Source organism: Aquarana catesbeiana, linkage group LG12, assembly GCF_042186555.1.
Source record: "Aquarana catesbeiana isolate 2022-GZ linkage group LG12, ASM4218655v1, whole genome shotgun sequence".
Lineage (NCBI taxonomy): Eukaryota > Metazoa > Chordata > Amphibia > Anura > Ranidae > Aquarana > Aquarana catesbeiana.
In genome coordinates, this window is record NC_133335.1 from 186,711,829 (window position 1) to 186,722,509 (window position 10,681).

At 42.6% G+C, this 10,681-nt stretch overlaps 1 protein-coding gene across 1 annotated transcript; it reads right to left on the reverse strand.

Annotated features, from left to right (window-relative positions):
• Nucleotides 1–7,981: 7,981 nt before the first annotated feature.
• Nucleotides 7,982–9,718, reverse strand: LOC141113383 (zinc finger MYM-type protein 1-like). The gene has a single exon (XM_073606444.1). It carries the CDS (start codon nucleotides 9,716–9,718, stop codon nucleotides 7,982–7,984), a length of 1,737 nt encoding a protein of 578 aa, XP_073462545.1.
• Nucleotides 9,719–10,681: the final 963 nt, after the last annotated feature.

The following is a 10,681-nucleotide window of genomic DNA, read 5'->3' on the forward strand; positions in this document are numbered from 1 at the left end:
TTCTCCTTCCTCCACTTCTCCCAGCACTCTCAATCAGTGTGCTCTAATGCTGCCTGTAAAAAGATATCTACAGGGTGGAGGCAGTGCTGCCGCTGACAAGTGCTGGCCGAATGGGAGCTCATTGCCTGAGTTTCCACTGGGAGAGATGCTAGCTGCAGGAGTTCATTCTAAGAGGGGTGGAGGGACAATTGAGGCCAGCGGTGTATCAACTTAGCAGCGCTGTATGTATTTAGTGAAAGGCAGATGTGTGGGGGGAGGTAAGTTGGCAGGGTTTTGTAGTCAGGAGGGACTTGTGTGCGGGGACTCAAGGAGGGGGATTGAGATGGCAGGGAGGGGTAAGAGCAATGTCGGCAGGATGGTGGGAGGCCAGTACTGCTGCTGTGTGCCTGTAGCCAGCATTCGTTGCTCTATGCATGCCACTACCCAGTGGCCTGTGTAGTGCTGGAGCAATGACTTAGGGCCCTATACTTTCCTACCATCTGCACTCCTCTCCCTGCACTAACTATCCACCATCATAAATTCCGCACTCCTCTCCCTGCACATACTACCCGCCGCCATATACTCTGCACTGCTCTCCTGTATATACTACTCATTACCATACACTCCACACTCCTCTCCTGCACATACTACCCACTGCCATATACTCTGCAATCCTCTCCTGTATATACTACTCATCACCATACACCCTGCACATACTACCCACCGTCATACACTCCGTACCCCTCTATCTGCACATACTACCCACTGCCATACACTCCGTAACCCTCTCCTGTACATACTACCCACCACCATACACTCCTGCACTCCTCTCCTGCACATACTACCCACTGCCATACAATCCGCACTCCTCTCCTGCACATACTACCCACTGCAAAACACTGCATACTCCTCTCATATAAACTACCCACCACCATACACTCCACACTCCTCTCCTGCACATACTACCAACCACCATATACTCTGCGCCCCCAGTCCACCCTTTTTTCTAGCCAATTAGAGCCACGGGCTCTAATCATGTGTTTAAAAAAAAAAAAATTGAAATCCATGCGTCCGGCGCCCTGCATGTAGATTAGGGACCGGGCGCATGGATTAGGTCGGCACCCCTGCGTCCCTTAAGGATGGGCTAGTTAGTATAGGAGTTAGAAGGGGGTGAGAGCAGTTTTAAGATTAGAACCAGACTTCTGTTTTAAGTTCCAGATTATGTACTTATACATAACAAGATCTTGGCGATAGTATTTGTGACAGACCCCCATACTCAAGAAGAGTATGTCTGCCCGTATAAGCTTCCTGTGCCCGGTACCAGCATGATCCAAGGTCCCTTAGGGGTTGTAACCCTCGCCGTTTTTCACCTTAATGCATTCTATGCATTAAGGTGAAAAACCTCCTGTGCTGCATCAGTGCCCCCCAGCCCCCCTTATACTTACCTGAGCAGGGGCGTAACTAGAAATCACAGGGCCTCATAGCAAAATGTTGTATGGCCCCCCCCCCCCCCCACAAAAAAATAACTAATTCCATTGAACAACAGATTACCACGCTCATGTGGCACAGTACCCAGGCAACAGCTTATATTAATTTCGAACAACAAAACAAAAATTTAAATAACCATATAATAAATTGCAAAATTCAAAGCATTGTGTGTACTACTCTTACTCTTTTATACTTACGTTTTGTAAAGGGCAAACAACGCAAACTGCACCAGTTTGAGAGGAAAATTAACAGGATGACAACCTTGTAAGGGAAGGAAGAAATTAGGTCTTACGTTCTATGCACTTTAACTTGGCAGAAAAGTCTTAATTTTTGAGTTCACACCTACTTGATTTAGACCTTGATGCTTAACGTACATATTTTCAACATGTCTTTTAAAAATAACCAAAGGAAAAGAAGCCATGGTTTCAACAGCCAAAAACAAGCCAAATGTAGGGCAACAGAACATTAGAAAAAGTCAACCTGAAAAAGAGTGAATCTTGATCTAAAATATGAAGATATGATGATGATAAATTAACAATATCTTACTATATTTCTTTTATTTGATTCTATCCATTTCTCTCCAAAGCTGTTTTCCAGCCAAACAGGCAGTGCAGAAGCCAAAAAACTTGCCATCCTTTAACCACTTGCCGACCGCCTAACGTATATATACGTCGGCAGAATGGCACGGGCAGGCAGAATCACGTACCTGTACGTGATCTGCCTCCTGCGGGCGGGGGGCCCGGTGCCAGCGGCGGTCGGCATTTGACTGGGAGCGTCGGGAGGCGAGGGGGAGACCATCCGATCGTGGCCCCCCCCTCGCGATCGCTCCCAGCCAATCTGAATCCTCCCCTGCCTGTGTGTAGTTTCACACAGGCAGAGGATGTGATGTCATCTCTCCTCGGCTCGGCAGTTTCCGTCCAGCGCCGAGGAGAGAAGACATGTAAGTGCACAACACACACAGTAGAACATGCCAGGCATACTTTACACCCCCGATCGCCCCCCAATCACCCCCCCCCCCGTCACAAACTGACAGCAAGCAGTATTTTTTTTTTTTTTTCTGATTACTGCATGGTGTCAGTTTGTGACAGTTACAGTGTTAGGGCAGTGAATATTACCCCCCTTTAGGTCTAGGATACCCCCCTAACCCCCCCTAATAAAGTTTTAACCCCTTGATCACCCCCTGTCACCAGTGTCACTAAGCGATCATTTTTCTGATCGCTGTATTAGTGTCGCTAGTTAGGAACGTAAATATTTAGGTTCGCCGTCAGCGTTTTATAGTGACAGGGACCCCCATATACTACCTAATAAATGTTTTAACCCCTTGATTGCCCCCTAGTTAACCCTTTCACCACTGATCACCGTATAACCGTTACGGGTGACGCTGGTTAGTTCGTTTATTTTTTATAGTGTCAGGGGACCCGCCGTTTATTACCTAATAAAGGTTTAGCCCCCTGATCGCCCGGCGGTGATATGCGTCGCCACAGGCAGCGTCAGATTAGCGCCAGTACCGCTAACACCCACGCACGCAGCATACGCCTCCCTTAGTGGTATAGTATCTGTACGGATCAATATCTGATCCGATCAGATCTATACTAGTGTCCCCAGCAGTTTAGGGTTCCCAAAAACACAGTGTTAGCGGGATCAGCCCAGATACCCGCTAGCACCTGCGTTCTTCCCCTCCGCCCGGCCCAGCCCAAGTGCAGTATCGATCGATCACTGTCACTTACAAAACACTAAACGCATAACTGCAGCGTTCGCAGAGTCAGGCCTGATCCCTGCGATCGCTAACAGTTTTCTTGGTAGCGTTTTGGTGAACTGGCAAGCACCAGCCCCAGGCAGCGTCAGGTTAGCGCCAGTACCGCTAACACCCACGCACGCACCGTACACCTCCCTTAGTGGTATAGTATCTGAACGCATCAATATCTGATCCGATCAGATCTATACTAGCGTCCCCAGCAGTTTAGGGTTCCCACAAACGCAGTGTTAGCGGGATCAGCCCAGATACCTGCTAGCACCTGCGTTTTGCCCCTCCGCCCGGCCCAGCCCAGCCCAGCCCACCCAAGTGCAGTATCGATCGATCACTGTCACTTACAAAACACTAAACGCATAACTGCAGCGTTCGCAGAGTCAGGCCTGATCCCTGCGATCGCTAACAGTTTTTTTGGTAGCGTTTTGGTGAACTGGCAAGCACCAGCAGCCTAGTACACCCCGGTCGTAGTCAAACCAGCACTGCAGTAACACTTGGTGACATGGCGAGTCCCATAAATGCAGTTCAAGCTGGTGAGGTGGCAAGCACAAGTAGTGTCCCGCTGCCACCAAGAAGACAAACACAGGCCCGTCGTGCCCATAGTGCCCTTCCTGCTGCATTCGCCAATCCTAATTGGGAACCCACCACTTCTGCAGCGCCCGTACTTCCCCCATTCACATCCCCAACCAAATGCAGTTGGCTGCATGAGAGGCATTTTCTTTATGTCCTCCCGAGTACCCCTACCCAACGAACCCCCCCAAAAAAGATGTCGTGTCTGCAGCAAGCACGGATATAGGTGTGACACTCGCTATCATTGTCCCTCCTGTCCTGACAATCCTGGTCTTTGCATTGGTGAATGTTTTGAACACTACCATTCACTAGTTGTGTATTAGCGTAGGGTACAGCACTGCACAGACTAGGCACACTTTCACAGGGTCTCCCAAGATGCCATCGCATTTTGAGAGACCCGAACCTGGAACCGGTTACAGTTATAAAAGTTAGTTACAAAAAAAAGTGTAAAAAAAAAAAACACAAACAAAAATATAAAATAAAAAAAAAATAGTTGTTGTTTTATTGTTCTCTCTCTCTATTCTCTCTCTATTGTTCTGCTCTTTTGTACTGTATTCTATTCTGCAATGTTTTATTGTTGTTATGTTTTATCATGTTTGCTTTTCAGATATGCAATTTTTTATACCTTACCGTTTACTGTGCTTTATTGTTAACCATTTTTTTGTCTTCAGGTACGCCATTCACGACTTTGAGTGGTTATACCAGAATGATGCCTGCAGGTTTAGGTATCATCTTGGTATCATTCTTTTGAGCCAGCGATTGGCTTTCATGTAAAAGCAATCCTAGCAGCTAATTAGCCTCTAGACTGCTTTTACAAGCAGTGGGAGGGAATGCCCCCCCCCCCCAACGTCTTCCGTGTTTTTCTCTGGCTCTCCTGTCTCAACAGGGAACCTGAGAATGCAGCCAGCTGCCGGTGATTCAGCCAGCTGACCATAGAGCTGATCAGAGACCAGAGTGGCTCCAAACATCTCTATGGCCTAAGAAACCGGAAGCTACGAGCATTTTATGACTTAGATTTCGCCGGATGTAAACAGCGCCATTGGGAAATTGGGAAAGCATTTTATCACACCGATCTTGGTGTGGTCAGATGCTTTGAGGGCAGAGGAGAAATCTAGGGTCTAATAGACCCCAATTTTTGCAAAAAAGAGTACCTGTCACTACCTATTGCTATGATAGGGGATATTTACATTCCCTGAGATAACAATAAAAATGATTTAAAAAAAAAAAAAAATGAAAGGAACAGTTTAAAAATAAGAAAAAAAAAAAAAAAAAAAAAAAAAAAAAAAAAAAGCACCCCTGTCCCCCCTGTCCTCGCGCAAGCGTCGGTCTGGCGTCAAATGTAAACAGCAATTGCACCATGCATGTGAGGTATCACCGCGAACGTCAGATCGAGGGCAGTAATTTTAGCAGTAGACCTCCTCTGTAAATCTAAAGTGGTAACCTGTAAAGGCTTTTAAAGGCTTTTAAAAATGTATTTAGTTTGTCGCCACTGCACGTTTGTGCGCAATTTTAAAGCATGTCATGTTTGGTATCCATGTACTCGGCCTAAGATCATCTTTTTTATTTCATCAAACATTTGGGCAATATAGTGTGTTTTAGTGCATTAAAATTTAAAAAAGTGTGTTTTTTCCCCAAAAAATGCGTTTGAAAAATCGCTGCGCAAATACTGTGTGAAAAAAAAAAATGAAACACCCACCATTTTAATCTGTAGGGCATTTGCTTTAAAAAAATATATAATGTTTGGGGGTTCAAAGTAATTTTCTTGCAAAAAAAAATTATTTTTTTATGTAATCAAAAAGTGTCAGAAAGGGCTTTGTCTTCGAGTGGTTAGAAGAGTGTGTGATGTGTGACATAAGCTTCTAGATGTTGTGCATAAAATGCCAGGACAGTTCAAAACCCCCCCAAATGACCCCATTTTGGAAAGTAGACACCCCAAGCTATTTGATGAGAGGTATAGTGAGTATTTTGCAGACCTCACTTTTTGTCACAAAGTTTTGAAAATTGAAAAAAAAATTTTTTTTTCTCGTCTTTCTTTATTTTCAAAAACAAATGAGAGCTGCAAAATACTCACCATGCCTCTCAGCAAATAGCTTGGGGTGTCTACTTTCCAAAATGGGGTCATTTGGGGGGGGTTTGTGCCACCTGGGCATTCCATGGCCTCCGAAACTGTGATAGGTAGTGAGGAGTAAAATCAAAAATGTACGCCCTTAGAAATCCTGAAGGCACTGATTGGTTTTCGGGGCCCCGTACGCGGCTAGGCTCCCAAAAAGTCCCACACATGTGGTATCCCCGTACTCAGGAGAAGCAGCTAAATGTATTTTGGGGTGCAATTCCACATATGCCCATGGCCTGTGTGAGCAATATATCATTTAGTGACAACTTTGTGCAAAAAAAAAAAAAAAAAAATTTGTCACTTTCCCGCAACTTGTGTCAAAATATAAAACATTCCATGGACTCAACATGCCTCAAAGCAAATAGCTTGGGGTGTCTACTTTCCAAAATGGGGTCATTTGGGGGGGTTTTATGCCATCTGGGCATTTTATGGCCTTCAAAACTGTGATAGGTAGTGAGGAGTAAAATCAAAAATGTACGCCCTTAGAAATCCTGAAGGCAGTGATTGGTTTTCGGGGTCCCGTACGTGGCTAGGCTCCCAAAAAGTCCCACACATGTGGTATCCCCATACTCAGGAGAAGCAGCTAAATGTATTTTGGGGTGCAATTCCACATATGCCCATGGCCTGTGTGAGCAATATATCATTTAGTGACAACTTTTTGTAATTTTTTTTTTTTTTGTCATTATTCAATCACTTGGGACAAAAAAAATGAATATTCAATGGGCTCAACATGCCTCTCAGCAAATTCCTTGGGGTGTCTACTTTCCAAAATGGGGTCATTTGTGGGGGTTTTGTACTGCCCTGCCATTTTAGCACCTCAAGAAACGACATAGGCAGTCATAAATTAAAGGCTGTGTAAATTCCAGAAAATGTACCCTAGTTTGTAGGCGCTATAACTTTTGCGCAAACCAATAAATATACACTTATTGACATTTTTTCTACCAAAGACATGTGGCCGAATACATTTTGGCCTAAATGTATGACTAAAATTGAGTTTATTGGATTTTTTTTAGAACAAAAAGTAGAAAATATCATTTTTTTTTTTAATTTTCGGTCTTTTTCCGTGTATAGCGCAAAAAATAAAAAACGGCAGAGGTGATCAAATACCATCAAAAGAAAGCTCTATTTGTGGGAAGAAAAGGACGCAAATTTCGTTTGGGTACAGCATTGCATGACCGCGCAATTAGCAGTTAAAGCGACGCAGTGCCGAATTGTAAAAAGTGCTCTGGTCAGGAAGGGGGTAAAACCTTCCGGGGCTGAAGTGGTTAATTTAATTGACTAGAAAAGGTGTCATTTGTCATCAAAAAGGAAGATTTAGATGGGTAAATGGGCAAGGTCTACACACACTTTACAAAAGAGTGTATGCAGAAAACTAATTTTGACTGGATTAAAAAAAAAATATTTGATTCACATAGGATGAAATTTTGCCTGATTTGCAATGCTCAAAGTGGGCACGTGGGGCAGCTGTGGACAGGTATGAAAAAGGAAAGTATCGGTTAACAAGCCAATTCAAGAACCGAGGCTAGTTAAACGAGTAAAGTGGAACTCTAGTCAACACAACAAAGTACAAAGCTGACATACATATAAACATTCAGACAAAATATTTGCCAAATACTTATAATTCAGTTCAGCCAGTTTTCAGTTTTACACATCAAAGCGATCTTAGAAAGCCAGCCAGGTTTGCACCATTGTACCTTTACTGCACACTCAAACATAAGCTGCCAATTCTACCATGTATTTATTCAAATATTTGCCTAAAGTTCCACTTTATTATTTGCCAAACTGGAACCAAAGGGTTCTATTTATAACATATTTCCCATGCTCCTCAGCTTCATCTAATAGTCAAAATACAATATTATATTTCATAAGTTTGACCTGAAAAACCAAAAAACAAAGAACATATCTTTTTGTGCCAAGTGGCAAAAAAGAAATGTTTTGACATTTTCAGAGGGTGAATGGCTCTGTGAATAGGTTATAAATAGACCCCATGGTTTAACCCAAAGAAGAAGGGCTATGGCTGGCAACAAAACCAAACATGAACTTTGAAAGCTCTTCCAACTTGTATACTCACAAAACACCACATCTTAGAAAACACGTCTGCGTGCCTTCAATTCTGCAAAAGTGTCCACAATGTGGTTTAGGTCCAGCTGTTTTGCTCTAGCATTTTCAATGCTTAGGATAGCAAGCCCAGAAAGCCTTTGCTCAGACATAGTGCTTCTGAGATAATTCTTTATTAGTTTTAGTTTTGAGAAGGATCTTTCTGCTGAGGCCACAGTCACAGGTAGTGTTAGGAATAAAAGCAATGCTGTGCACACATCTGGCAGATTTGATGAAAGAGCACTATTCTCAACTAAGAGCAAGTGTGCAAGATCCTTCACAGAGGACAATTTCTGAATGTCCTCTTTAAGTGCTGATCTAAAACTTAGAAGCTGACCAGCAAAAGTTGATGAGAGGTCTTTTTCATACTTTTGTTGTAGATTTGATGCAGCTTTAAACAAATCATCATCCGATGCTGATACTAGAACTGCAGGTTGAATTATTTCAAACCGCTGAACAACACAATTAAGTCCCTGGAACCTGTTTGACAACTGGTTTACTATTATGTCTAAACACCTATAGAAAACGTTGATTTTGAAACGTTCAAGGTCCTCTAATCTCTCATCAATACACAATGCGTCAAAATGCTTTTTGACAGTGCGAATTCGTTTTGCTTCAAATCTGGGGGTAATATTCCATTTTTGTGCAAGCAATACAGCATTATTTCTGGCTTCCCCAAAACTGCTTCTGAAATTGGATAGCTCATCCAAGGATGTCTTAATTAAATGAGAAGCTTTGGACAAGTCCATGCTCTCTGATTGGAGGAGTTTAGACAGAGAATTTATGCTTGAGAATATTTTGGTTTGTAGAACAATTAGAAATATAGTTTGGAAGGACTCTATTTTTTTTTTCAGCCCCATTGCCTCTTCTCTTTCACTTTTTTTGGTAGCTACAAGGGTAATTTTTGATAGCGCTTTAAGTACATCTACAAAACGAAAACGCAAGGCAAGCAGCGACTCATAGCGAGATGACCAGCGTGTGGGACACAATTTCTTCAGTGTAACAGAGGATTCACTGGTAAATGAAGACAGGATCTCCCACTGCTTTCCACTGTCCCCAAAAAAATTGTGTAAATGTTGAACCACACCCATGAAGTTTGAGACCTCCGTAATCTCTGCCACAGCATCTTGGAGGACAAAATTAAGATTGTGTGCTGCACAATGAACATAAAGTGCATTTTCCTCTCTCTGCAAAATTCGAGTCTGCACACCAGAATAGATTCCACTCATTGTGGCAGCACCATCATAGCCCTGACCATGGCACTTATCCAGAGAAATTCCTTTATCATCAATAAATGCAAGTATTTCTTTTTCTATACCTGCAGCACTTTGGTCATGAATAGCATGAAATCCAAGAAATGCCTCATGTATGTTAATTTGTTTTGCTCTCGTATTTGTATCTCTTTCAATAGAAACATATGGGAGCACCTGGCTCATTTGATCACATTTAGAGATATCCTGAGTAGTATCTATAATCAACGAGTAAAACTGTGCGTTTTGCACTTCAGACAAAATGTCATTCAGAACTTGCTTTGACAAAATATCTATAACTTCGTTTTTAATTTTTGGACTGAGGTATTTGACTTTTCCCTGTGGTAACTGTAGCAATTGCTTTAATATGGGATCATACTCAGCTAGCAGTTCAATTATTGCCAGGAAGTTTCCACTGTTGACTTCTCCTATTTTTTCTCTGTGGCCACGGAAGGCCATGTTATTCATAGCCATAGTCAAGGTGACATTCACTATTCTATTTAACCACTTCAGCCCCGGAAGGATTTACCCCCTTCCTGACCAGAGCACTTTTTACAATTTGGCACTGTGTCGCTTTAACTGCTAATTGCGCGGTCATGCAATGCTGTACCCAAACGAAATTTGCGTCCTTTTCTTCCCACAAATAGAGCTTTCTTTTGATGGTATTTGATCACCTCTGCCATTTTTATTTTTTGCGCTATACACGGAAAAAGACCGAAAATTTTGAAAAAAATTGATATTTTCTACTTTTTGTTCTAAAAAAAAAATCCAATAAACTCAATTTTAGTCATACATTTAGGCCAAAATGTATTCGGCCACATGTCTTTGGTAAAAAAAAATGTCAATAAGTGTATATTTATTGGTTTGCGCAAAAGTTATAGCGTCTACAAACTAGGGTACATTTTCTGGAATTTACACAGCCTTTAATTTATGACTGCCTATGTCGTTTCTTGAGGTGCTAAAATGGCAGGGCAGTACAAAACCCCCACAAATGACCCCATTTTGGAAAGTAGACACCCCAAGGAAATTGCTGAGAGGCATGTTGAGCCCATTGAATATTAATTTTTATTGTCCCAAGTGATTGAATAATGACAAAAAAAAAATACAAAAAGTTGTCACTAAATGATATATTGCTCACACAGGCCATGGGCATATGTGGAATTGCACCCCAAAATACATTTAGCTGCTTCTCCTGAGTATGGGGATACCACATGTGTGGGACTTTTTGGGAGCCTAGCCGCGTACGGGACCCCGAAAACCAATCACTGCCTTCAGGATTTCTAAGGGCGTACATTTTTGATTTTACTCCTCACTACCTATCACAGTTTTGAATGCCATAAAATGCCCAGATGGCATAAACCCCCCCCCCCCAAATGACCCCATTTTGGAAAGTAGACACCCCAAGCTATTTGCTTTGAGCCATGTTGAGTCCATGGA